The sequence below is a fragment of the Choristoneura fumiferana genome, chromosome 9 (genome assembly GCF_025370935.1).
Source record: "Choristoneura fumiferana chromosome 9, NRCan_CFum_1, whole genome shotgun sequence".
NCBI lineage: Eukaryota > Metazoa > Arthropoda > Insecta > Lepidoptera > Tortricidae > Choristoneura > Choristoneura fumiferana.
The window spans coordinates 1,178,100-1,203,318 of record NC_133480.1 but is presented as its reverse complement, the minus strand read 5'-3'; the positions used below and the strand labels follow the sequence as shown (position 1 = coordinate 1,203,318).

At 39.7% G+C, this 25,219-nt stretch overlaps 1 protein-coding gene across 2 annotated transcripts in view; it reads right to left on the bottom strand.

The window, feature by feature from the left end:
* Positions 1–24,528, bottom strand: part of LOC141430915 (nose resistant to fluoxetine protein 6-like) — a 47,853-nt gene extending 23,325 nt beyond the window's left edge. Inside the window, exons 1-4 of one of the 2 annotated variants that reach the window (XM_074091797.1) lie at positions 24,402–24,528; positions 11,674–11,813; positions 8,251–8,381; positions 3,990–4,213 (exon numbers count right to left, since the gene is read on the bottom strand). In XM_074091797.1, coding sequence (XP_073947898.1) covers positions 3,990–4,213; positions 8,251–8,381; positions 11,674–11,813; positions 24,402–24,477 — 571 coding nt within the window. In that variant the 5' untranslated portion in view covers positions 24,478–24,528. Of the gene's footprint in view, positions 1–3,989; positions 4,214–8,250; positions 8,382–11,673; positions 11,814–24,194; positions 24,341–24,401 lie in introns of those variants that run through there. The other variant, XM_074091798.1, reaches the window with a different exon arrangement.
* Between the last annotated feature and the right edge of the window lie 691 nt (positions 24,529–25,219).

Below are 25,219 nucleotides of genomic sequence, written 5' to 3'. Positions count from 1 at the left end.
TTACAAGATCGAGGCCTTCAAGGTCTCTCGCGGTTGTAATGGGTGTTTGACACCATCACTCATTTTGGTAGCTTTCAAAACGCGAATCGCTCATAGATCTTGTTGGGCAACAGTAAAATGGGACTTAACTTGTTGCCATAAACATTCGTAAACAAATTAAAGCTTTAAGCTTTTAAGCTTATTCATATAAGAATCTTCTGCTAAATGACACGAATAATAATCACGAGCTCTAGATATTTCACCGACTACTTTGTTATGAAGCTAGGGAAGCAGAAGGACGAGAGTCCTACATGACCACCCTCCATACCTACTGAGACCCACAGGTATCTTTCTTGCCATCTGTTGCCATGTGATAGCTTGACATCACACCATCCACTAATCCTGAATACACCTAAACCAACATCCTCTATTGAATCCGCTCTGTCACTTAACAACTTTTTTTCACTTAACACCTAACTCAACCAAACAATGATTCGCTAAGAGCAAGCCAAACTAAGTATGGCTTTCGAAAAAACCGGCCAAGAGCGTGTCGGACACGCCCTAAATAGGGTTCCGTAGCCATTACGAAAAAATTAAGAAGGTAATATTTTTCTGAGGATTTCGTATTTTATACGGAATCTTCCAAGTTTAGGTATATTTTATACCTTAGGCTGCTATTTACTCAAACTACTAATAATTCTCAAGCAAACTTATCCGTTATAGTTTTCCTTGAAAGTTTGATATTTTGCTCGGTTTTAATGAAAATTTGCAATTTAAAGTTGAATATTTGGCAAACATATCACTGAATCGAAAAATCGTCTTAGCAAACCCCTAATGGTTTTACAAGACCTATCCAACGATAGGTACCCCACACTATAGGGTTGGATGAGAAAAAAAAGTCACCCCCACTTTACGTCCATGAGAGGTAAGTGCCCTAAAAAAATTTTGAATTTTAATGTACCATTTTGTCAGCATAGTTTACATATATATCCGTGCAAAATTACAGCTTTCTAGCTTTGATAGTCCCTGAGCAAAGCCGCGACGGACGGACAGACAGACAGACAGATTAGACAGACAGACATGGCGAAACTATAAGGGTTCCGTTTTTGCCATTTTGGCTCCGGAACCCTAAAAAAGCCTTATTATTGTCTATTTAATACACTCCAAATCATGATCGTTTTTACGACTTCTTTCTGGCATGCGCATGCGGTGTATGGTGAGGTTAGAACGAGATAGTGAATGCGATTGCCAGCACTCGGACGTTAGACAATACGGTCACTAATCCTTCTACGGGTAACCGAAGCGACGTGGCGACGATATTGTAATACATTGCGTGTAACGTTAATTAATCATAGTACGGTGAGCATTTCGGCCAAGCAGTGGACAGATAATTCAGACAGACTCTTGTACGCACGTGGTACGAGCCGCGTCATGGGTGCTTGCTGCTACTTGCGAAACTTTTTATATACCTACTAGACGATATCTAAATAATACGAGATTTTGAAATGCTCATTTGCTGAGATGAGTTGCGTGCCCTGCGTGACTCATTTAAGTCCATCTAAGCTAATATAGGATAGGTCTGGTTACCTACTATGTACTACATTTATATTTTAATGTTCGAATCATGATGCAGAATATGAGCACATTGCGCATTGAATAATTGAATATACTGAGCTAATGTAGAGATTTACCAAGGTAAACAGTAAGCTTCAGAGCGATCTTTTCCAAGCAACCGAACCTTTACAATATACAGAAATCATATACCGGGTGTGGCCTGTAATACGAACAAAAAATTAAAACATAGATCGTCCTCGTCAAACTGAACAACATTAGTTCAGCGACTTTTAAAAATAATGGAGTCTTTGAATTTCCCTTTTTCATACAAATTAAATACTGCTATCAATGTACGCCGTCCTAGAACACAACTGCAGGGCTACTACGAAACCCGAAACTCGAAGTTCGTGTCGTGCGGTCCTCTGACACTTATACTATTTAATACGCGAGCGCGAGAGACGGTACGATACGAACTTCGAGTTTCGTGTTTCGGAGTAGGCCTTCTGACGTCGCCTGTCACGCTACAAACATCAAGCATTTGCATTACATTGCTTCTTCGAATAAACCTAAGTGTAATAAAAATTTAAAAAACAATTATTTTAAAATGTCGCTGAACTAATATTGTTCAGTTTGACGAGTATGATCTATGTTTTAATTATTCGCTCGTATTACAGGCCACACCCTGTATAAGGAACAAATTATTATGTATAAGTTCTAAAATTAAATGTTGTTCTACCTTTTTCGACATATTTTTTTTCCCGACTGCCTGAAGGAGGGTTATGTTTTTCGAGTGTTTTAATAATCTCGTGTCGCGTTATATTCGATTGATCTTTTGTATCAGTTTATTACAATAACGTCTCATCTCCAAGTTCCAACAATAGCTATAAATTATCACCAGTTTTTACAACCTAGCCATTAAACTAAGTTATAAAACATTGTTTGTAGTGACTGAAGGCACTTTGATTGTACAAACACGCTTGATGCATGCGCATGGCGGCTACAAGTAGAAGTCTATAAAACAAAGTGCTCTGTTAATTAAATGTACATGTTACAAGCAGAATCCGGGTTTTTTGAAAAAAAACTTCGCACATGATTAATTTCCCAACTGTTTCATACGATGTCATGTGTAGATGTTATTTTTTACCCGCCCTTCTTTCTGAAACTGAACCTCAAAAATATAATTTCATTTTAAGTTACTCGATTGCATTTGGTTTCGAATACCTTCATTATTTAAAAAAAATCGGTTGTTCTAAGCTGTTTAGTCAGTAACTCTACCTACTGATTTCTAACTCTACACTTATCTTATCTTATGCTTAGGGGTCCTTGCGGATACACTTCGACCCGTAGGGATCTTTTGTGTACTCTACACTAATAAATTATAATTTATATTTTGGACATTTTCAATTTGTAGTACAGAACCCTCAGAGCGCGAGGTAAGACTCGTCATAAAGTTTTATACTTACCTACGTAAGTGCAGGCCTAGGGCGGTCAGATGTTAGGGCCAGCCAATTGATAATATAACAATACTGAGAAAGGGGAGGCTGCATTAATACATGGCGTGGGGCCTAGGGCAGTCGAGACATCCACTACTGTCGGTAAGTCCAGTGAAATATACAATAATCTGGTAGAGAGATTCTGGTGGTCCAGCCAGGATCGTCTCCTTAGGAAACTCTTCAAAGATCAAAGCTTAATGGCATCGACTTTTTTTGGTACGCAAATGTATTTTAGCTGACAATGCACGTGCATTAATATCTGCCACAGCGGAGCGAGCAAAAATATCTGACACTACGTCCTACCAGTCTTAGAAATGGGAGTAGTGTCTCATTTATGCACGATTTGTTATGTTCCGACCTGAGGTAGAGATATTGGTACATACAGTCAACAAAAAGTAGTCATCAAAAAAACCGTTTCCACCAAAGATGTGCGAGGAATGTGTTTCTCATAAACCAATAGAAACGCTTCATTTACCTCTCCTCGCTGTCTCCACCAGAGCTGTTCTGTGCGCGGCTAGGTAACTCAAGGAAACACTTCATTTACCTCTCCTCGCTGTCTCCACCAGAGCTGTTCTGTGCGCGGCTAGGTAACTGAAGGAAACACTTCATTTACCTCTACTCGCTGTCTCCACCAGAGCTGTTCTGTGCGCGGCTAGGTAACTCAAGGAAACACTTCATTTACCTCTCCTCGCTGTCTCCACCAGAGCTGTTCTGTGCGCGGCTAGGTAACTCAAGGAAACACTTCATTTACCTCTCCTCGCTGTCTCCACCAGAGCTGTTCTGTGCGCGGCTAGGTAACTCAAGGAAACACTTCATTTACCTCTCCTCGCTGTCTCCACCAGAGCTGTTCTGTGCGCGGCTAGGTAACTGAAGGAAACACTTCATTTACCTCTCGCGCTGTCTCCACCAGAGCTGTTCTGTGCGCGGCTAGGTAACTGAAGGAAACGCAGCCAGAGTTCTAACCTTTCTTGGTGTGGTCCGAGAGAAACAAGTCCAGCGCGGTGGAGAAGGCGGAGAGTGCGAGCAGGACGGCGAGCGCGACGGGCAGCGCGCGAGTGGCCACCTCCGCTCCCGCGCCCGCGTCCGCTTCCGCGCCCGCGCCGCCGCGCGCGCAGTACTCCAGCCGGTACAGCCGCGCCGACAAGTTGTGCGACGACATCGTGCTCGCGTTCACGCATGACGCGAACCTGCGCACAAGCAGACCAGTGTAAGCTTAGGGCCATTACGGACGGACTGCCATGCACTCTAACTGCAACGTAACCTCAACTGCACTCTGACTGCAATTGAAATGTATGGGCAGGCGTCAGTTGCCAGTTACGATGCAGTTGGAATGCAGTCCGTACTGGCCCCAACAACAATGGTAGAACTATACTTACTTAGCTAGTCAGCAAGTACTCGTAGTCAGCCAAATATGTGTTCTATCAATTTTAAAACAATTTAAAACAACACGTCTTATCGATATATTGTTTTAAGACATGCAAAGATAGTCAACTTTAGGGTGGTTGGTCTGGCTGACCACATAAAATTATGTATTGGCTGAAGGTAGAGCCAATGCTCTAAAAAAATTACATGCATATCTTTCCAACCATTTTCCATAGAGCTAATGGATGAAAAGTAAGGTCTTATAATAGGGTACTGACTCTTATGATTTTAATAATGTATAATATTGATTAAGAGTAAAGCCATGTTAAGAAAGCTAAGTTTAGACTAGGTCACTCTACTCTACAGGGTATACTCAGCTCAGTGTATACCTACACGCAGTATCTCTGTGTGTACGCGCGTGTTCCATAACAAATAGACTCAATATTTATAATCCTGTTGTGTTTTGAGTCCACACATGTGATTTAGAAATAAAAACTTGGAAGACTGTTCCTTCCTTTCTACTACGAGTATAGTATTCGTAGGTTTTGTTCTCCAATGGATGTCATCATTGACATTTAGGTTTTTCCCGTCCTTGCGCGTCGTTCCGGCAAGGATCGTCGAGTGCTAGCTAATATTGACGTCTATATAACCGCCTCTTGTGCGCCCGCGCAGCGCGACGCAAACACCTCATCTACTAGATAATACTAAATACCTACGATCATTGCCCAGAGAAGAACTGTTTTTTTTTATTCGACTAGTTGGCAAACGAGCAAGTGGGTCTCCTGATGGTAAGAGATCACCAACGCCCATAAACATCTGCAATACCCCTCCAGGCAGCACACAAGTCATATAACTGGCCAACAATTTAACCTTATGCAGGGTTAAGCTTTATTATATACGTATAGAAGCTGTGTGTATTGCCAAGTTCTGTATTAAAGTTGTTTTTTGTTATGATAATGCTATTAGCTGAGTTAGTTCTGTAATTTGCCGATTTTATTTCTTAAAGCTGAATAGTCATCATAAATAGACCTGTTACTCAAGAGTTTGTGTAACCTTTTGTATAACACTGGTATAAGATTCTATTATCCAGCAGAGTACTGAATAATTGAGGTTCTGTTCTCTTTTAGCTGTATTACACAGCACATCTTGACAGTTACACAGCTGCTGTATAAAGTAGGGTGTGGTTCCTGTTATGAAGCATATAGTTAGTTAACAGAATTTAAGGTAGCTGTTATAACTACTTTATGCCGCTTTAAGTACGAAATTACTGTCATGTGCAGCTAACTGGGGTAAAAGCAAAAGTAACAGATTCTTATGCAGAAGTTGGCTGAGTATTCACGAAAAGTAGACATTTTTTAAGCTAGCAGAACTATTTTGCAATATTTTTCAGCATTTATGCGGCTAGTAGGTTGACATTTCGATTTCGTGCGCGCGCTTATACTTAATATTAAAGTGTGTTGTGTAAATGCCGCCTATCAAAAAAAATGCTAAAAATATACTGTGGGTTTTCATTTATTTTATGACTGAATCCTAATTTTTTGATTAATATTACGTGTGTATGATTATAGAACAGTAATCGAAAATATGTTGTGGGCAGACCACTTTTAACCAGAGAACATCTGAATAAGTGGACACATAAGGTCTGTTATGCAGACATTAGACGAGGAGCCGCTGTGCAAGCAGACTTTATTCAGAATGAGCGTCGCCATAATGAATAACATAACCTATTAAATGATGAGAAATTTTATACTCGAAAACTCAATTATGATAACGAAATCGGTATAATATTCTTGTAAAAAGTATTACAAGGTTACTTTTGAACCCTCAAATGGTATAAGAACATAAAAAATATTTCACTCGTAAAAACAAACCAACGACGAAATGTTGTTTATTTCTCAAAAACCTGGCTTATCAGGTAGCGCGTAAAAATTTTGCACGAAATGTATATATGAATACACGGTAAAGTTGCATGCGCACCTACAATTTATTATTTCAAGCACAAATAAGCGTATAAAATTATTTACTTATCGCTAGGACATTACAATTTGGCCATTTATTTTCTGCTGCTGTCACTCACCAAACAACGCGTGCACTTTTAATTTATTTTTGTGTTCGATTATGTCAACTTCAAATTTAATTTGAATAAATTCTTGATAAATGTTCTGAAATAAGCTTAAAGCTGTGTATCATCTGAATATCTGAGCTTTGAAGGACTAAGCATATAGTTCATTCATCATTCATTCATCTTCTGAATAACAGAGCTGTAATACTTGCATAAAAGAACAAAATGCTTTTATGCAGAAGATACTCAGCTTGTCGTACAATTATTCAAAACTTATTCATGTGTTATATTGCTATTACTCAGCTATTAGCGGTATAATTTTGTGCCCAAATTGCTTGAGTAACGTCTGAGTAAGCGCCAAATCAGCTAATTACGGTAGTCTTATTCAGCAATTCGTTTCTGTGACTGCTATTATAAAAAACTTACTCAGAAGGTTTGTGCTGGCTGGGCTGGTATTGCAAATGCGTTGCCGACCTAAAGGCCTAAGATGGGACACCTCAAGTGCCAGTAATTTCACCGGCTATCTTACTCTCCACGCCGAAACACAACAGTGCAAGCACTGCTGCTTCACGGCAGGATTAGCGAGTAAGATGGTGGTAGCAATCCGGGCGGACCTTGCACAAGGTCCTACCACCAGCAAACTGTGACTTCATATCATCACTAGCTATAATGGCTTATACACTGTACAGTCATCTAAATTAATATCTGCCACAGCAAAGCGTGTAAAAATATCGCGTCGTACCAGCTCTATATAGAAATAGAGACGTATCAGATATTTATGCACGCTTTGCCGTTTCAGATTTTGGTGCTGGTGACTGTACAAAAAATTCTAACACGCCGATAATTCTCATCAACTTTGAAATTCTAATAGCTATTGAAATTCTAATAGCTATTTAGTTATAGGTTTTAACATAATTTATTTCATTGTATAAATTTAGACATAGCGGTAACATAATCATAATTAAATTATTGTTAATCTGTATTCACACTCGCAGACTACCAAGTTACAGGCTCAGCCTAGTTTGGAGTCTGACGGAAAATTCCAACATTATGTATTAAGTGTTTTTGTCAAATAAATAAATAAATAAATAAAATAAAATAAACTCATCAACGTATACCGGGTGTGGCCTGTAATATGAGCAAATAATTAAAACATAGATCATACTTCTCAATCTGAACAACATTAATTCAGCGACTTTTAAAAATAATTAGTTTTTTAATTTTTATTACACTTTTAAGTTTATTCGAAGAAGCAATGTAGCCTGACAGTGACAGGCGACGTCAGTTGTGTTCTAGGATGGCGTACATTGATAGCAGTATTTAATTTGTATGAAAAAAGTCAAATTCAAAGACTCCATTATTTTTAAAAGTCGCTGAACTAATGTTGTTCAGTTTGACGAGGACGATCTATGTTTTAATTTTTTGCTCGTATTACAGGCCACACCACGCCACGCCAGGGGTATTTATGAACGTCACGTTGCAGCTGGAAAATGCAGTCCATTTTGAAAGGTCTAAGCGGGTTAAATGAACCCTGATAATGAGTAAATCCATACTAATATTATAATACACGGAACAATGTTATAAAAATCCGTCCGACGATGCCTCTGGCCCAAGCCGCACAAGTCGTGCAAGATGCATTGTGTACAGTCATCAGCACCAATATCTGACACACAAAGCGTGCATAAATATCTTATTACAACAACTACTTATTAGGGCCGATAGGACGTGCCAGATATTTTTGCAAGATATTACTAATGCAGGTGCCTGTACATATGTACAATAGCCATTAATGGAACATACCATGTGTCGAGGCCGGACTCGGGGGTCGCGGGGGTCGCAGGGGTCGCGGGGGCGGCGCAGTGCCGCGACACGCACAGCCCGCGGTGCAGCCGCGTGTGGTTGAAGTTGTCCACCCAGTTCAGGGAATACTCCTGCAAGAGGACATCACGTTAGTGTTTGCACAAACTAGAGGCGACCATGAACCGGAAGACGAAGCATTGGCAGGCCTCCAACTTATCGAGGGAATTTCCGGGCAACAGGTGGATACAAGTGGCGACTTGTCCTTCATTGTGGCGTTCTAAGGGTGCCTTTGTTCATTAGTGGTCGCCTTCCGGGTGATAATGATGAAATTTCCCTACTTGCTGTGAGTATAAGGACTTAGTGACACTCCTAAATGAAAGGAAAACACTTATTTTCCTTAGACGCGCGCCGACGCAACCCGATACCTATGCGTACCATACCTAGGTACTTAACTTAACAAGCTCCTATCTACAATGTAAATTTTACATACGGAATTGATTGTTACTGGAGGTGACGTAATGTGGACGTAACTAACGACAGTGTTACTCGTTGCAATCCAATAGCTTTACTTACTCTGATCAGACCAATGATCTGAAAATAAACAATTTTTGCTTCAAGTTTACTAATGCATTCAAATTTTAAGGTTCCTCTGTTCCTCTTGAATATTTCTGCATTCGAATCTGGTCTTGGGCCCATTAGGTGGACTGCAATCCAACTGCAATGTAACAGCCGGCTGACCAAACATTTTCCATTGCAACCTCATTGTTGTAGGCAAAACTGCATAACGCTAGCTGCAGTATTAGAATGCAGTCCGTCTGTTTTAATAAAGTTCATGCTCCTAATGACAAATATTAACAGAACTTGCCACAAGATTAAATTGCCGCGAGCTTTGTTTTGCACAACCTTCAAGATTATCCACATTTATCCATTACTCCATACTCATGACATGCAACCAGAGTTGCCACATTTTGAGCTTTATTACATTAGTAATACGGCGATGTAATGTAACCATTTTGATAGCGGCGGTTCGTCAGAAATTCAAGAGGATGGATTTGGAAATACATTGAAATACAGGCAGCACCGTAATTTGCTTTATAATTAAGCGAAGCAAAGATTACTTACTGACATGACATCCACAAAGTTTTATTACCAGTGTTGTCTACAACATTGTCTGCCTCCAAGGCTTGAATAGTTCAGGAACTAAGTTAGCAATGTATTCCCCCTACACTGACCGGAAGGAAGTTCATTTTGTGCGATCCCAATAGTTATCTGTAACTCGCTGCCCTACCGCCAGCACTCACTTGTTGTTCTTGTAACTGATCATTGTTATGCAAATTCCGACGGCCTGCATAGGTACTTACATCACACATGGAATAACTCATTTCAATCCCGCATTATTATCAAGAAGTTTAAGTATCAATTAATATCTTTTAATGGCATTATGTGGCACTGAACTTTATTGACCATTGTGATTTTACAGTGCCCAAGTACCTATAAGTACATACCTAATCTCACAATCTGTTTGATGGTCGAGTGCCAATGGCCTTACATTCGAGAAAAAGTATGGCACGGCAATTCTTATTCATCTGTGCACCCGTCTATTACCGTTTCACTTATTTGTCTCTAAAAGCGACATGGTAATTGGACTAAGTACACAGCTCTGGAAAAAGGGTGGCGGCCATTCTCTTTCATCTGTGCGCTCAAAATCTCATTACCGTGTCATTAGTGCGAAAAAGGGGCACGGTAATCACAATAGTGCACAGATGAATGAGAATGGCCGGGCTGGTCTAGACCATAAAAAAGGCCCGGGGTATAATAAATAAATAACAAATATCACAACAAACTTAACACCCATTGACCTAGTTTTAAAGGAAGCAAATCTTGTGTTGTGCAACGGATAAATAGATAGATACATAACCCGATCTCCTGATGTCACTATATATACGAAATATTCTGTATATATTACCTATATCTGGTATTTGTGCAATTGCTGAATGGAATTTATGCATCGTTTGACCTGCGCCTGCGACGCGCTTGGCTGCCACGAGCATTTCACTGCCTCCGCGACTACTTATTAAACACTTTACTATAACTATGTAGGTATTACCAAGTATTACTCGATTATTAGCGGTCCTCGGCCGACACGAGCATCTTTGATAAGTTTTGCACAACGGAGCCAACCGAGAGCTATGGAGTCACGTATTTTGCGGTTAGTTATAGTTGCGACACAGTTCGCGATTCTGATCTGCGAGCTGATGGCGGTAAATACGCGAACGCGAACAGACAAGTTCCAAGTTAAGTAATGTTACAGTTATCAGGGACGTGGATTTAATACACTCTCACTTTTTGGTACTTCATGGGCTTGCGTTGCGTTGCCGAGGGGTTAGCTAATGACGTACCTAATACCTCCTCAGTATCTATTCTGTGCCTCAGTCAAAGGTTGCGTTCTACCCTGGCATGACTAAAGCGGCAATTACACTAGTCGTTCGCCGCATGCTGCATGCGGCGACCGCAAAAGTGTAAAGAACACGGTAGTATAAGACGAAGTGCTGGCGCTTGTTGTGTAAAACCTCGCACTCGTGTTTTACTCGTACGTAATGCCTTTCATTATGTACCTAACTATTATTATACGTCACTGCATTATTTGCATTATTAGGCACAACAATTTGAGCTTTCTAGTTCCAATGTTTTGGGCTGAGTCAGTCAGCGAGTGTAGACGGTTTCAATGGTAAGTACTAAGTACCAGTGAATCAAAATTTTCGACGAAAAACCGATTTAAACCGAGTCAAAATTACACAACCATGTAAAATATGTAATGTGAAATATTTTTGATGTATTTTAAAACACTTTGTACGCCCATGAAAACGGGTATAAGAGCCGAGAGCCCTTCCATCTAGTTTCTTCTGTTTCTTTATTTACATGCATGAGGTTGTATATGCCGGGCGGCAGCTGGAAGCTGTCGAAGCAGTAGATCATTTTGAGGTGAGTATGAGAGCCCTTCAAACTTCTTTCTTCTGTTCTTTGTATTTATTTGTATGAGGGTCTAAAGGAGGATGGCGCGGCCGCAGGGCAATGGCTCGGATCTGCCCAGGCAGTAGACCATTCTGATAATGATAATAATAATAATTTCATATGTGAGTAGAAAGCCTTTTCAACTTTTATCTACTGTTTAATTTAACTGCATCCGGTCATAGACGCGGGTGCTTCTACTACCAGGCCACAGACCCTGTCGCGGAGTATCTGGACCGTTCTGAGGTGAATATGAGAACCCTTCCAACTTGAAGCTTCTGTTATTTTTATCTGCATGAGGTTATAGACACGGGAGCTCCGACCCTCGAGCGACAGCTCGTAGGTGCCGAGGCAGTAGAACAGTTTGAGATAACAATCGAAGCCCTTCTAACTTGTTTCTCCTGTGATATTTACCTGCATCAGGTCATAGACGCGGGAGCTCCGTCCGCCGGGCGACAGCTCGAAGCTGCCGAGGCAGTAGACGCCGCGGCGCGCCAGACAGCCCTCGTACTCATCCAGGTCGAAGAGCCGCGGCATCGAGTAGTACTCCTCCGCTGGAAGAGAGAACGCACTGTTACCAGCTGGTTGAGTGGCTCCAGCCTTTAATATTACTCGCAGTAGTTCAATAGTTTATTAAAACTAAAAAAAATAAAAATTTAGCGCTCCATTTGGCGCTCTCCCTAGAGCTTGCTTTTTAAAAACACGTTGAAAATTGCTTTTCGCGCCCCTTGGCGTTGGCGCACATAATACCCTCAGGCCAGCCTTTTAAGTTGGGCTAACCAAAGAACAAACTATTTTACATTAAGGGGCTGTTTCACCATCCATTGATTAGTGTTGACTGGCGGTTAAATGTGATGCCATCTCCGTCTATTCGAACAAAACAAATAGAGACAGCATCACACCTAACCGCCAGTTAACACTAATCAATGGATGGTGAAACAGCCCCTAAGTATCCTTAAAAGCCAACTAAAGTCACATCTAAGTCAAGTCAATTAGAAATCTAGTTAAATCAGTGGAGTACAGTGATACGGCAACGCAAATACCTACTTTGGACATGCGGGCAATGAACCTACTGAAATATTTGTAAACCACAAATTAAAAAGCCCTGAAAAATATTTACAGGATTGTACGAGTATTCAATTTAATCCTACCACTCAATGTATCACTCAATGATACATAACTATATCTTCGTATGTACATCACCTTACACTCAAACTTTACTTGTATGACTACTTATAGGTCTGTTAAAATGATCTAGATTATTTCTCTGACAGTACTACGAGTAGGTACGCCTATGATTGATTGCTCTATCAAATGGTTAATTGAAAAAAATGTGGTTCGGAAGAAAAATAACATTTCACTAATGAATGATTGAATATAATAAAACCTATAAAACACAAAAAAGGTGTGCGCAGTAACCTCATCGATTATGGAATAAATAAAAGATAAAATATATATATTTGCTTAAAGAATTAAAGATATATCTTTATATTGTTAATGTTGCCATTAAGTATCTTATTTCTCCTGCAAGAAAACCCAAAGACATCTTCCTTTCCGCCTTAACCGATCCAAGTACAAGTAGATAGAAGCGACAATACACGCAAGCCAACTGTAACGTCACAATAAAAACAAAAGCTGTTCGCAGCGCGGCGCGCGCGCAGCCGAACTTGAGCTGAACTTGGCACTTGTTGCGTCACGCACGCGGCGACTGCACTCATTGATTCAATTAGTGACGAAATGTTTATCTTAATTCGCTATTGCATAAATACGGAGGCTATTGGTTCATAAAAAGCTTTTCTCAAAAATGACCGTAAAAGTTGACATTATTCTTTACATATCAGAAGGTGAAGTGCATAGTTTATGGTCAGCGAAAAATTAAAAAGTTAAAAAGATTGCAGGCGCGCTAGCTCGACAATAATGAATTAGCGCGCCTGCAATCAGTCACTTTTTTTTTTAAAGTTAAAAAGGCCATGGAAATGTTGGCACAAGTCGTATACAGCCAAGTCTAATGGCCGGTATCAGATATTTTGTTGGAACTCCGGACTTTTTCTATTGGGTCTGAAATAGCTTGTGGTGTTTTCGGTGGAAAAATACACCTGCAGTTTATTTTTAATGAATAAAGGCGGGAAAGCATAAGAAAAATATTGGAATAAAATTAAATTTTATAATATATTTTGAGAAAAAGTTAATTCTATTTCAGAATTATTCACCATTTCTGAGAAAAGCTTTATATTAGTCTCGGCTGGAATAGCAATTGCTGGCTTCGTATTAGTTAATACTTATACTCAGCCAGCAATTGCCAACTTCCAGGCCACGACAATAATCTACTATTTTGCGTCAGTCGGAGAAAGAGATAAAGTTTTTATTCATGTTGTTGAGCAAGGATGGTACTAGTAGATGAGCACGTTGGTAAGTGTGCTCGAACGTGGCGGACTGAAGTAACTACTTATTGTGACTCCCCTTATTCAGTGGCAACACAACAATTCAGCAGTGCATTCAGGATCCCGTACGGAGCGTTACGCTTGCAGTAGAAGGGCATTGATCTATGGTAGAGTCGATTTACGACACGTCCCCAGCAGGGCTACTACAAAATTCGAAAATCGAAGTTCGTATCGTACTGTTCCTCTCACTCTCGTATTAAATAATATGTGTCAGCGGGACGGTACGAGACGAACTTTGATTTTCGAATTTCGTAGTAGCCCTGCTGTACTAGAAAGGATAACTCTAGCTCTAATAACACTCGATAATGATTTTTGACGATGATTATGTAAACTAAGTACAGAGAGCATCGCAAAACTAACTTTATTTTAATACGTACCCCCATTACTGTAGCTGCGATTAATTCTTAAGGATTAATAAGTAATAGCTAAGTGGTAAGTGACTGTGGAAAGAAGTTTCTTAGATCAAAAATGGAGATTTTTATCAACGTCGCCAACGCTCGCGTTGTGAAGTAGGAAGAGATCGGGTAAAGTGCTGGCCGAGTTAGAAAGTGCGTACAGGCATTTAGCTCGGTTATGTCACGAGCGAACCAGTCCGCAGCGCGCAACAGGCAGGCCCTAGGGTTCCAAGTAAGCTGTAAGTACTAGACGCCATTTACATTCAACAGGGAGATAATGTAGGTAATAATAATATATGAATTTGTTGTTGTTTCTTTAAAAAAATATGGCTCTGTCCATCGGAGGACAATTTTGCCAGTGTCTAGTAGTATTTGCCGTTGTACGGTAAAAAAATTCTAGAAAACCAATATATGAATTTGAATTTTATTTTGATATCTACTTTATTTTGTCAAAAAAGAGGGACGTAAGCCGTCAGGTGTGGAGATCGGTCTTATTGGTTGAAGTTTACGTTTCTCGAACGTCTTGCAAAACAAACATTTTTTATAGCATTAATTTTATAATAATAATAATAATAATAATCCATTTATTTCAAACACAATGTCCATAGATGGTTAGTAATATTAAATCTTACAACTATGTTAGTAGATTTATAAATAATTCTCCAACATTCAATTAAATTAAATTAAATTAAATTATTAAATATTATATGTCACAATCACAATAACATCATTAACCATTAATTACTTATTATTATATAAAACCGGTCTGGAAATTCCAGCGCCGTACAATAGGACAGTCCACCCTGCCCAGAATGGTATTGAGGAGGCTGTTCGGGCTATCCCGTACGCGCTGCGTCAGGGAGGCAACTCGTTTGCGCAATATGGCCTGGAAGCTGTCTATTCGCGCCTCTGCGCACATGCCTGACGCGCTGCAGTAACGGGACAGCCCCAGCAGCATCCTCAACCCATTGTTATACTGAACACGCAGGGCGTTGAGAGCTCTCTGAGTACACTTGGTCCACAGGCTGCACGTATAAAAAGTTTGACAATATGCCTTAAAAAGAGTTATCTTGACATCTTTTGTGCAACGTACGAACCTACGAGCCAACATGTTGCTTCTTACTGCCAACGCCCTACGTTCCCTCTCCACATCTAGGTCATCAGATAGGTCCTCGGTGACCCAGTGCCCCAGGTACTTAAATTCGGAGACTATTCTTAAGACAGATCCACACAACTTAACCGGAGGAACGGCACTGGGTTCTTGCTACCTGCCTTAAAAACGAGCAACTCGCTTTTCTTCGCGTTGTACCTAAGACCATGGGAATCCGCATATCCCTCACAAATTCCTATTAACTTCTCGAGGGCTTATAATAATAGTAGATTATAATTAAGTTTTGAAGATTTTTTTTTTGCGCACAATAATTAAACACGAGAAAAAAAGCGGATCTGTGACAAATACGACGTTTCGAATAAAAACAAAAAAAAAGTAGTGACCATGTAATGATACATTGAGCACTAATTGGTTTTATAAGAAAAATAATAAGCGTTTACTTATAATATCCTTAACCCTTAAGTTGACAAAATTGAAAAAGTTCATGATTCAGGCCTCGCCGTTACCTTATAGTCCAAATAATTGTACATTAAAAAAATGCAAAAAGAAGTCTTGAATCATGGTCACTGTGGTGTACACTGTCAATTTTAGGGTATAGTTGGTCTTTATACCAAAATAGACGCTGTATTAGTACATTACTGTAGAGGCCGGAAAGTAGCGAGGCCGGATAGGGATGCGAGGCCGGCAACCCCAGGTTCCGGCCGAGGCTTGTATAGTGCTTTTCTCAAAAAATAAAAACAAGAAATGAAGCTGGCGGGACGCTAGTCTGGTCGCCCTGTTGTGTGGCTGCTGGCGGGCGGCTGCGGGCGGTGTTGCTGGGCGTGGGCCGCGTGCGTGTCGCAGAGCGCGCGTTGAAACAAAAGACGGTCGCATTGCCGGCCAGCGGCCTGCAAGGTTGTATGAAATCTCTTTGCAGGCCGCTAGAGTGACCGCGCGCACGCAGCTGAGCCGCAGCGGCTGCAGCGCGATACTTCTCAGCCTATTATTTGTAACACAACGTCAATATTTCATGTCATGTTTGAGAAAAATTACTTATAGTTTCGTTTTTATCATTATGACTGCGAAACCTTAAAAGCATGCAAAAATACAGCTACAAGCAACTGTTTGATATTTACGTGTATGAATGGGTGTTTGGTAGAGCGCATGCGACTCGGGGCGCTGCGCTTGCGCAACCGCCGCGCCCGGATCACCGTAATCGTAATCACCAAAACACTAATGTTAACGATTGAGATTAAGTTGCTTTTGAAATCAGAGGGCGTGGATATTACGAGTAAACAAAGAGCGGGGAATAGCCACAGCCAAGCGCGAGTCGGACACCGCATTGAGTGTTTTACATTTTAAGGGTTCCGTACCTCAAAAGGAAAAGAAAACGGAACCCTTAGGGTCTCCTTAGGGTTTGGGGAGACCTTTAAGATCATTTTGCTGTCTGTTTGTCGGTCGGTCCGTCCAGTAAAGACTCTTTTTCTCATCAGGAACGTGTAGATCAAGCTGAAATGAATGTCAAATACACAGGTCTGCTACTTGTACCTCCTAAAGCAGTGAAAAAAATCAAAATTCTATGTCGACGCAATCATTCAGTCATTAAATAACCTAACCAATAAAAAGTTGGAAAAGCCCCGACTTTGTCACTTCAAAGTTCAATATCTCAAAAACGGCATTACCGATTTTAATAAAATATTTATTTATTTTATTTTCTTTATTGAGGAAAACAAACAGCAATACAATCATACATGAAGCTAATATCATCATCATCATCATCATCTCAGCCGTAGGACGTCCACTGTTGGACATAGGCCTCCCCACATACCTCCAGTTGCTTCGGTTGGCAGCGGCCTGCATCCACCGTGAACCTGCGGCTTTAACCAGGTCATCCGTCCATCTTGTTGGTGGACGTCCTACGCCACCTACTCTACTCGAGAACTTTTCGGCCCCAACGGCCATCCGTTCTCCGTGCTATATGGCCCGCCATTGCCCCTTCAACGAGCTGATTCGCTTGGCTATGTCGGTGACCCTTGTTCTTCTACGTATCTCCTCATTTCTGATTCGGTCCCGTAGAGAAACCCCAAGCATAGCTCTCTCCATAGCTCGAAGCTCCGAAGCTAGTATACATGCAGGTAAATCATGAGCCAGTAAAGTTTTCACTGATATGACTACACTTATTAGGAAAATATTATGCACTAATTTAAGTAAACAAAGTAAGTTAAACAACAAACGAAAGGAATAATGACAATACCTTTTCTATTTTTTTTTTAAAACAAACCTAATTCCTTGAAAACATGCAGAAAACGTCGTGGGTTCAAACCCTCTGAGTTTTTCGAAATTCATGTGCGGAATTACATTTGAAATTTACCACGCGCTTTGCGGTGAAGGAAAGCATCGTGAGGAAACCTGCACAAACCTGCGAAGCAATTCAATGGTGCGTGTGAAGTTCCCAATCCGCCCCGGGCCCGCGTGGGAACTATGGCCCAAGCCCTCTTGTTCTGAGAGGAGGCCTGTTCCCAGCAGTGGGACGTATATAGGCTGGGATGGTGATGATGATGCAGATAACAGTCACTAAACAACTACAAAGTGCTTCTTATTTATTCACATAATTATTATACTTTTGATGAAAAATATCAGTATCGCTAGGAAACCTGCTTTTGAATAAAAAACCGCATTCACCCGCCGGGGGTTAAAAGGGTGTTTCCGTACAAATTGCCGTAAGCTAAAACCTCGGTACTTCCGGTTATCTTAAAAACTTATACCGAGACGATTGGTCGCGACGGCCCAGTACTGGCCAGCGAGGGGTCCATAGTTTATTATTACTCCATTCTTCTTCTTTCAGGGCCGTAGTTCGAATATTGAGTACTCGTGTTGTATTGTATGTAGGGTAGGATAGTTTCTATCCCGGAAAATTGCATAGTTCATTCCCGCGGGATAAACGAATCCTGCGCGAACGGAGTCGCGGGTAACGGCTAATTTAACCTTATATTTGATGAATACAGTGTCTGGGTTAATTTATTTAATTTAATTAATAACGAGCGAAGATTGCACATCGTGTTTCCCGTAACACTGATGTTTATTACCACATTGTTACGCATTATTTTTCTAGGTCAGATATTGTTTTGAAATGCTGACTTGCGTTTGTTTTCGGCTACAACGTTATTCAAGGGCCGCGGCCCGTTGCACTTAACCACACTTAACTAACTAACTAATTTGGCTCAGGGACCCAAAGAGGGTCTTGGCCTCCGAAACGAGAGCATGCCAATCTGTCCCGATCGTGCGCAGATTCATATTCGTAATCATTAATTGTGTTTCACGAAATTATAAATCGTCTTATTTTTAAATATTTTTGCACAGTTGTCATTTTGAGATTATTTATACGCCTAAAAGTCCTCCATTCACAAACATCGTTTTGGCTGTTAGGTTTCCAACGTAAATTAAAAAAAATACTTAAACTTAAATCCCTAGAGAATAAAAAGGAGCTTTATTTAGTCCCGATATGCAGAGACTAAAATAACAATTTAAAGAGCATGAGAAGTGAAAAGTGTATTTTTGTTCCAACCAGCAGGGCTACTACGAAACTCGCAAATCGAAGTTCGTATCGCACCGTCTCTTTCACTCGCGTATTAAATGACATAAGCGTCAGCGGGACGGCAACATACGAAGTTCGAGTTTTTTAAGGGTACGTTGTTACGTTACGTGCATAGTATATAAGGATCCTAATAAACATATATGTACTTTGATAATGTTTTATTTAAAAATGCCACTCTTTTCCTTATACAATAAATTAGAATGCATTGTGTACCGCTCTCAGATAGGTACCTACCTACCTATATACCACTACATGATCCGCAGAACACAGATCGAAGTCTATGACATGATCACTACGAGACTCGAACTATGTGTATACCGAATTTCATCTAAATCGGTTCAGCTGTTTAAACGTGAAATGGTAACTAACAAACAAACCAAAAGACTTGCAAAACTTTTGCATTTACTATAATATTAGTGGGATTTTGGTAGTCCCTACTTAACTTAGGCTTAGGTTGGACAAAGTATATCTAGCTGATAAGTAGATCAACGGTAGATCCCACCGAATACTAGCAGATTATCGACCAAGGAGATTGTCTACATACCGTGTTTTGTTAACGGCGACATTGACTGAATCATCAAAAAGCTGAGCCATCATTTGAATTGAATTGAAATGGGTTCGTGTAAACTGCAGTGTCGCCCGGTTTTTAGGGTTCCGTAGTCAACTAGGAACCCTTATAATAGTTTCGCCATGTATGTCTGTCGGTCCGCGGCTATGCTCAGAGACCGTTAGTACTAGAAAGCTGTAATTTGGCATGAGTATACATATCAGTCACGCCAATAGTGGTAAAATACGTCCGCGGCTTTCCTCAGGGACTATCAATGCTAGAAAGCTGTAATTTTGCACGAATATATATGTAAATTATGCCGAAAAAATGGTACAATAAAAAAATCTAAAAAAAAGTTTATTAGGGTACCTCCCATAGACGTAGTGGGGGTGATTTTTTTTTCTCGACTAACCCTATAGTGTTGGGTATTGTTGGATAGGTCTTTTAAAACCATTGGGGGGTTGCAAAGACAATTTTTCTATTCAGTGATCTGTTTGCGAAATATAGAATGGTAGTAAATATATCAAACTTACAAGGAAAATTATAGCAGCTAAGATTGCTTGAGAATTATTAGTAGTTTAAGAGTAAATCAAAGTCAAAGTCAAAGTCAAAATATCTTTATTCAATTTAGGCTATAACAAGCACTTATGAATGTCAAAAAAAATCTACCACCGGTTCGGAAAAACCTCTGTTGAGAAGAATCCGGCAAGAAACTCAAGCAGCCTCAGGTATAATATAAAACATACCTAAACTTGGAAGATTCCGTACACAATACGAAATCCTTAGAAAAATATTAGGTACTTGATTTTTTCGTAATGGCTACGCAACCCTATTGTGGGCGTGTCCGACACGCTCTTTGCCGGGTTTTTTAAACTTGCCGGATACACTAACGGTGTGACACCAAGTTCATTAGGTCACTTCGCAGTCTTCCGAGAATGATGTTTAAGTGAGGATAAAGTTATATTTGTTTTTATTACAGTGCAATATTTTCAAGGGATATTATATTCGCGATATATTATTTACAGATTCTGAATATACTTCGGTTTAAAGATCGTTTATTCCCATAAGAAATACAATTTCGCTGACATGAGAATTTTTATTACTAAAATTACGTTAACAATACCGGTATTGGAACATGCTTTTTAAGTAGTAAAGATAAATACAAAATTAAATATTAATTACTTTTCGTAGGCAAAAATATTATGGCATACCTTTATTTAAGTACAGCATTATTTATTTAAGTACACGTGAACTCTGGAGCAAGTAGTTCTAGTGGCTTGCCTGCACTGACACAAACTTTTTATCATGCATACACACCAAATAAAAAATTAAGTCAAATCGACCTCCAGACGTGGGTCAAAATTCGGTCGTAAAGGTATTATTGAATATTAATGAAACAGAAACAAAACAAAATGTGGGTAGGTGGTGTAGGTGACAATTGCAAGCAATGTCACAGAATAAATAATAATATAAGCACTGTTTAATAACTCTAGTAATCCATACTTCCATACTAATATTATAAATGCGAAAGTAACTCTGTCTGTCTGTCTGTCTGTCTGTCTGTCTGTCTGTTACGCTTTCACGCCTAAACCGCTGAACCGATTTGGATGAAATTTGGTACAGAGATAGAATAGACCTTGGGAAAGAACATAGGCTATCTTTTATTGCAAAAAAAAGGTTTTGAGGGGTTGAAATAGGGGATGAAAGTTAATATGGTGGAAGTTCGTCGCCGTCGAAGATAAAACCATGAAACTTGGCATTTAGGCCCTTAATCCATACTATCCATACTTCCATACTAATATTATAAATGCGAAAGTAACTCTGTCTGTCTGTCTGTCTGTCTGTTACGCTTTCACGCCTAAACCGCTGAACCGATTTGGATGAAATTTGGTACAGAGATAGAATAGACCTTGGGAAAGAACATAGGCTATCTTTTATTGCAAAAAAAAGGTTTTGAGGGGTTGAAATAGGGGATGAAAGTTAATATGGTGGAAGTTCGTCGCCGTCGAAGATAAAACCATGAAACTTGGCATTTAGGCCCTTAATAAGAAATAAATCGATATTTGTTTGAGCTTTTTTGAAAATTCGACCTGTGAGGGGATGAAATAGGGGTTCAAAGTTTATATGGAAGGTCGTCATTATCGAAGATAAATCGATGAGTCTTTATTAAACTAGAAATTTGGGCACGTGATAAGAGATAAATAGATGTTTGTTCGCGCGTTTTTAAAATTCTCCCAGCGAGGGAGTGAAATAGGGGATGAAAGTTTATAAGGAAGATCGTCATTGTTGAAGATAAATCGATGGTTCTTTGTGAAACTTGGCATTTGGACATTATAAGAAATAAATAGATATTTGTTCAAGCGTTTTTGAAATTTTTACCGGCGAGGGGATGTTAGCAGAGGAGATGATGCATTGTTAGCAGTGCCCTTTAAGCTCATAGCAAAATGTACGCAATGTGGGGTCATTACAGATGTCAATACATAGACAGTCAGACATACGAGATAGAGGATCTTGACAGACAGACGGACGTACGGACAGCAAAGTGATCCTATAAGGGTTCCATTTTTTCCTTTTGAGCTACGGAACCCAAAAAACATTTTAATTTCGACCTATGAATATGGGGATGAAAGTTCTTAAGGAATTCCAAACAAATTTAGTATAAGTATGTTTGTCGGAAATATGTGTAGCTATGCTTAGTAAAAATGCCGTTTTAATTATAATCCTACCCTCCTAACTTACAATAAAGGACGTAAAATGTCAAGAGTTCACTATGAAGAATACTAAAAATTAGTCCTTTTGTGTTGGTAGGGTAGAATATACGTCGTATTGCTAAAATGTGGCTACCCGCAAAATATTTATGTTTTACCATGGGAAATGGGTGGATGGGAGAACAAAAAAATAGTTTATATTTATAGCAATGTATTAAAATAGGTTATTTTCAGTAAACTGTGGAAGTTTCTATGTGCTATTTTTGGCAGAATAGGTATCCTAAATAAATTAAATACTTCCCAAAGTTATTATACCATGCGGACGAAGTCGCGGGCAAAAGCTAGTAATATAAATAAATACAAATGAAAAAAAATTGGCTATTCCACGGCAAATTGAATTACCTAGCGAATTTGGATAACATTTAACACACAGACAGTTTAAAGCTTGGTTTAATTCCACCAATACAATAAATGCGACAGTTTGTAAGTCTGTACCTCATCACGTCGAAACTGCTCAACCGATTTAGATGAAATTCCGTATACAAATACAAATAGTTTGAGTCCCGCTCAGGGAAAGACATTGGAAAGTTTTTATCCCGGAAATCTGCATAGTTCCCGCGGGATAGCGATGAACAAATTTAACGTGGACGGCCGGAGTGACAGGCAACAACTAGTACAAAATATTTCAAACAATAGAGGATCGATAGCAAAAATAAAGGAGTTTTTTTTTAAATATAATGACCCGGATAACTCACGTCTTAAATCGAGAGTTTTTTTTTGTTTATAATCTAAAAATGTCAAAACATTATTTCACTACATATGAAAAATATTTACAGAGGTGTTGAATCAAAGCAACCCATTCATCTCTTGAAATATTCCTTTTAAGACACGTCGTAGCTATAAGTACACTATTAAATTTCATCTTTGTAAAACTGCATCTCCACTTAAGCTGGGTCCAGACGGTGCAGACTTGCGCTGCGCAGACTGTTGCACGGACAAAAGTATGTGCGACTCACATCGTCCACACGATACAGACATGCTACTTCATTTTTATAATAAAAACAAAGCAAACTGTGAATTAATTAACCAAAGTTGTCGTAAGTTGACCCAAACAAGTCTGAAGATGCGTCCACACAGTGCAGTATATAGTCGGCGCAAACACGCATGTCTGCGCCGACTTTTTGACGCCAGATACAAAAATGCACAAATGTCGTTACAGACTTGAGACTTCACGTCCACACGTCCCATTTGCACCGACTAAGTATGTACAGACACGATGCGCAGACTAAAGTCTGTGCCGTGTGGACCCACCTTTAGAGCTAGCAAACCTGCGCCTGCGCGGCACTGCATCCACACCACTATAAACACGGCTCTATAGACTGTCGAACACAACACACTGCTAATTTGCAACTTTGGGGTTTACGCACACTACTTAACTCAAGTGTAAACACGTTTATGTAAGCGATTAATAGTTTACGATTTGTTGTATTATTTCTTCACGATCATTATATTATTATTTAGTCAGATATTAATTTGTGAGATGCGCGGAACATTTTTTACACCGTAACATGGGTACACTTGCCCCTCTGGTGTAAAAGAAAATACGAGTATATAAGTAGAACAAGACTAAGATTCAGCATAAAACCTACCTATATGCACCTCCCTGTCGGCAGATGCAAGATGCAATGTACCCTCATGAAACTAATCCAGGCAGCGCCCGGATTCGTAATTTGACAAAGACTAAGATCCCGATTTTTTTTTGTAATTTACTTATTATGGATTTTTAATCTTAAATAAAATTATTATTATTATTATTATTAGGAAAAAAACAGTACCATCTACTTAGATTTCAACAAATACAAATCCTAATCTTACTCAGTTTAATAGTTAATAAGTTTAGCGTCAAAATTCAATTAATATGCACATTGGTTTGGAGTTAGAACTGTATGCTATCTAGTGTATATTTATTCCGAAAACAATTAAAAATGGAGCTAAAAATTTCGTACATGGAATAAAGACGGGTAGAGCTTTCTTCTGGCAATGGTGGCACTTTTGTGTAATTTTTATACCTCCGGAATTAAAAGTAGACTTTCTCTACTGTTAACACCTGTCTTGTTCCTTGTGATAACTATCATTTAGGTCCACAACTAAGTACTTACATCTTAAATCTAAAGCTAACTTCTGACTAAATGTGACTTCCTATGCCGGAAACTTTTTATGAAAATCGAATGTACCCTACAATCAAACAATATTTAGTTTTTTAAATGTATAAGCCTAGTTTTCCACCGCCAAAAAACAAGTGAAATCTCTTTAAAACCAATACTTAATCCTAAAGTAATCAATCCATAAAGGTGTGGTTACACTACCGGAGAGGTCGTGCGCGACGAGCGCGTGTGCGCGGGCGCAGAGCGCGAGCAGCGCGACGAGCGCGAGCGGCGGCATGGCGGCGACTGGCACCTAGAGCTGCGCCGGAGTGGGTGGTGTGGTGACTTGGAGCTGCAACTTAGACACCCTTACTACATTATGCGAAAGTAACTCTGTCTGTCTGTTACTTCTTCACGCTTAAACAGCCTTAAGGCTTGTTCGGACTAGGCTAGTATTTTAGTCTAGTAGCGAGTAATTTAGTAGCTCTAAACGTGTCTGAACACCAAATAATTAGTCGAGCAGATTAGTAAGTAATTTAGTCGAGTCAATTCATTTTATTCTATTTTTTTTAGTAGTTTATAGTGAGTAGCACCCCCCACCACGCGTCCGTGCTTACTCGGCCGCCGGCTAAACAAGTCCGAACCTGTCGATTTACTCGAGTTCATTAGTTGGCGTGAAAATGTCGTTTCGCTGGAGCGAGGAAACCACTTTAATACTCGACTGTAATGCGAACGATTTTTAGGCAGTAGAGAATAGTTTAGCTACTAAATTACTCGCTACTAGACTAAAATACTAGCCTAGTCCGAACAAGCCTTTAGGCCCTCTACGCACTGCGATTTTTTTCCGCGCGGTTTTTTTCTCGCATTCTGTAACACATTGAATCTTATACGAGTGTCTGCACTGGCGTTAAAAAAAACGCAAATAAATTGTATATACTTAAAGCACGGAATATAAATATATAATTCGTTCGAATAAATATTGCACGGTGAAAATTCGCAGTGCGTAGTCGCCCTCAGATTTAAGGCTTATTACAAGCTTT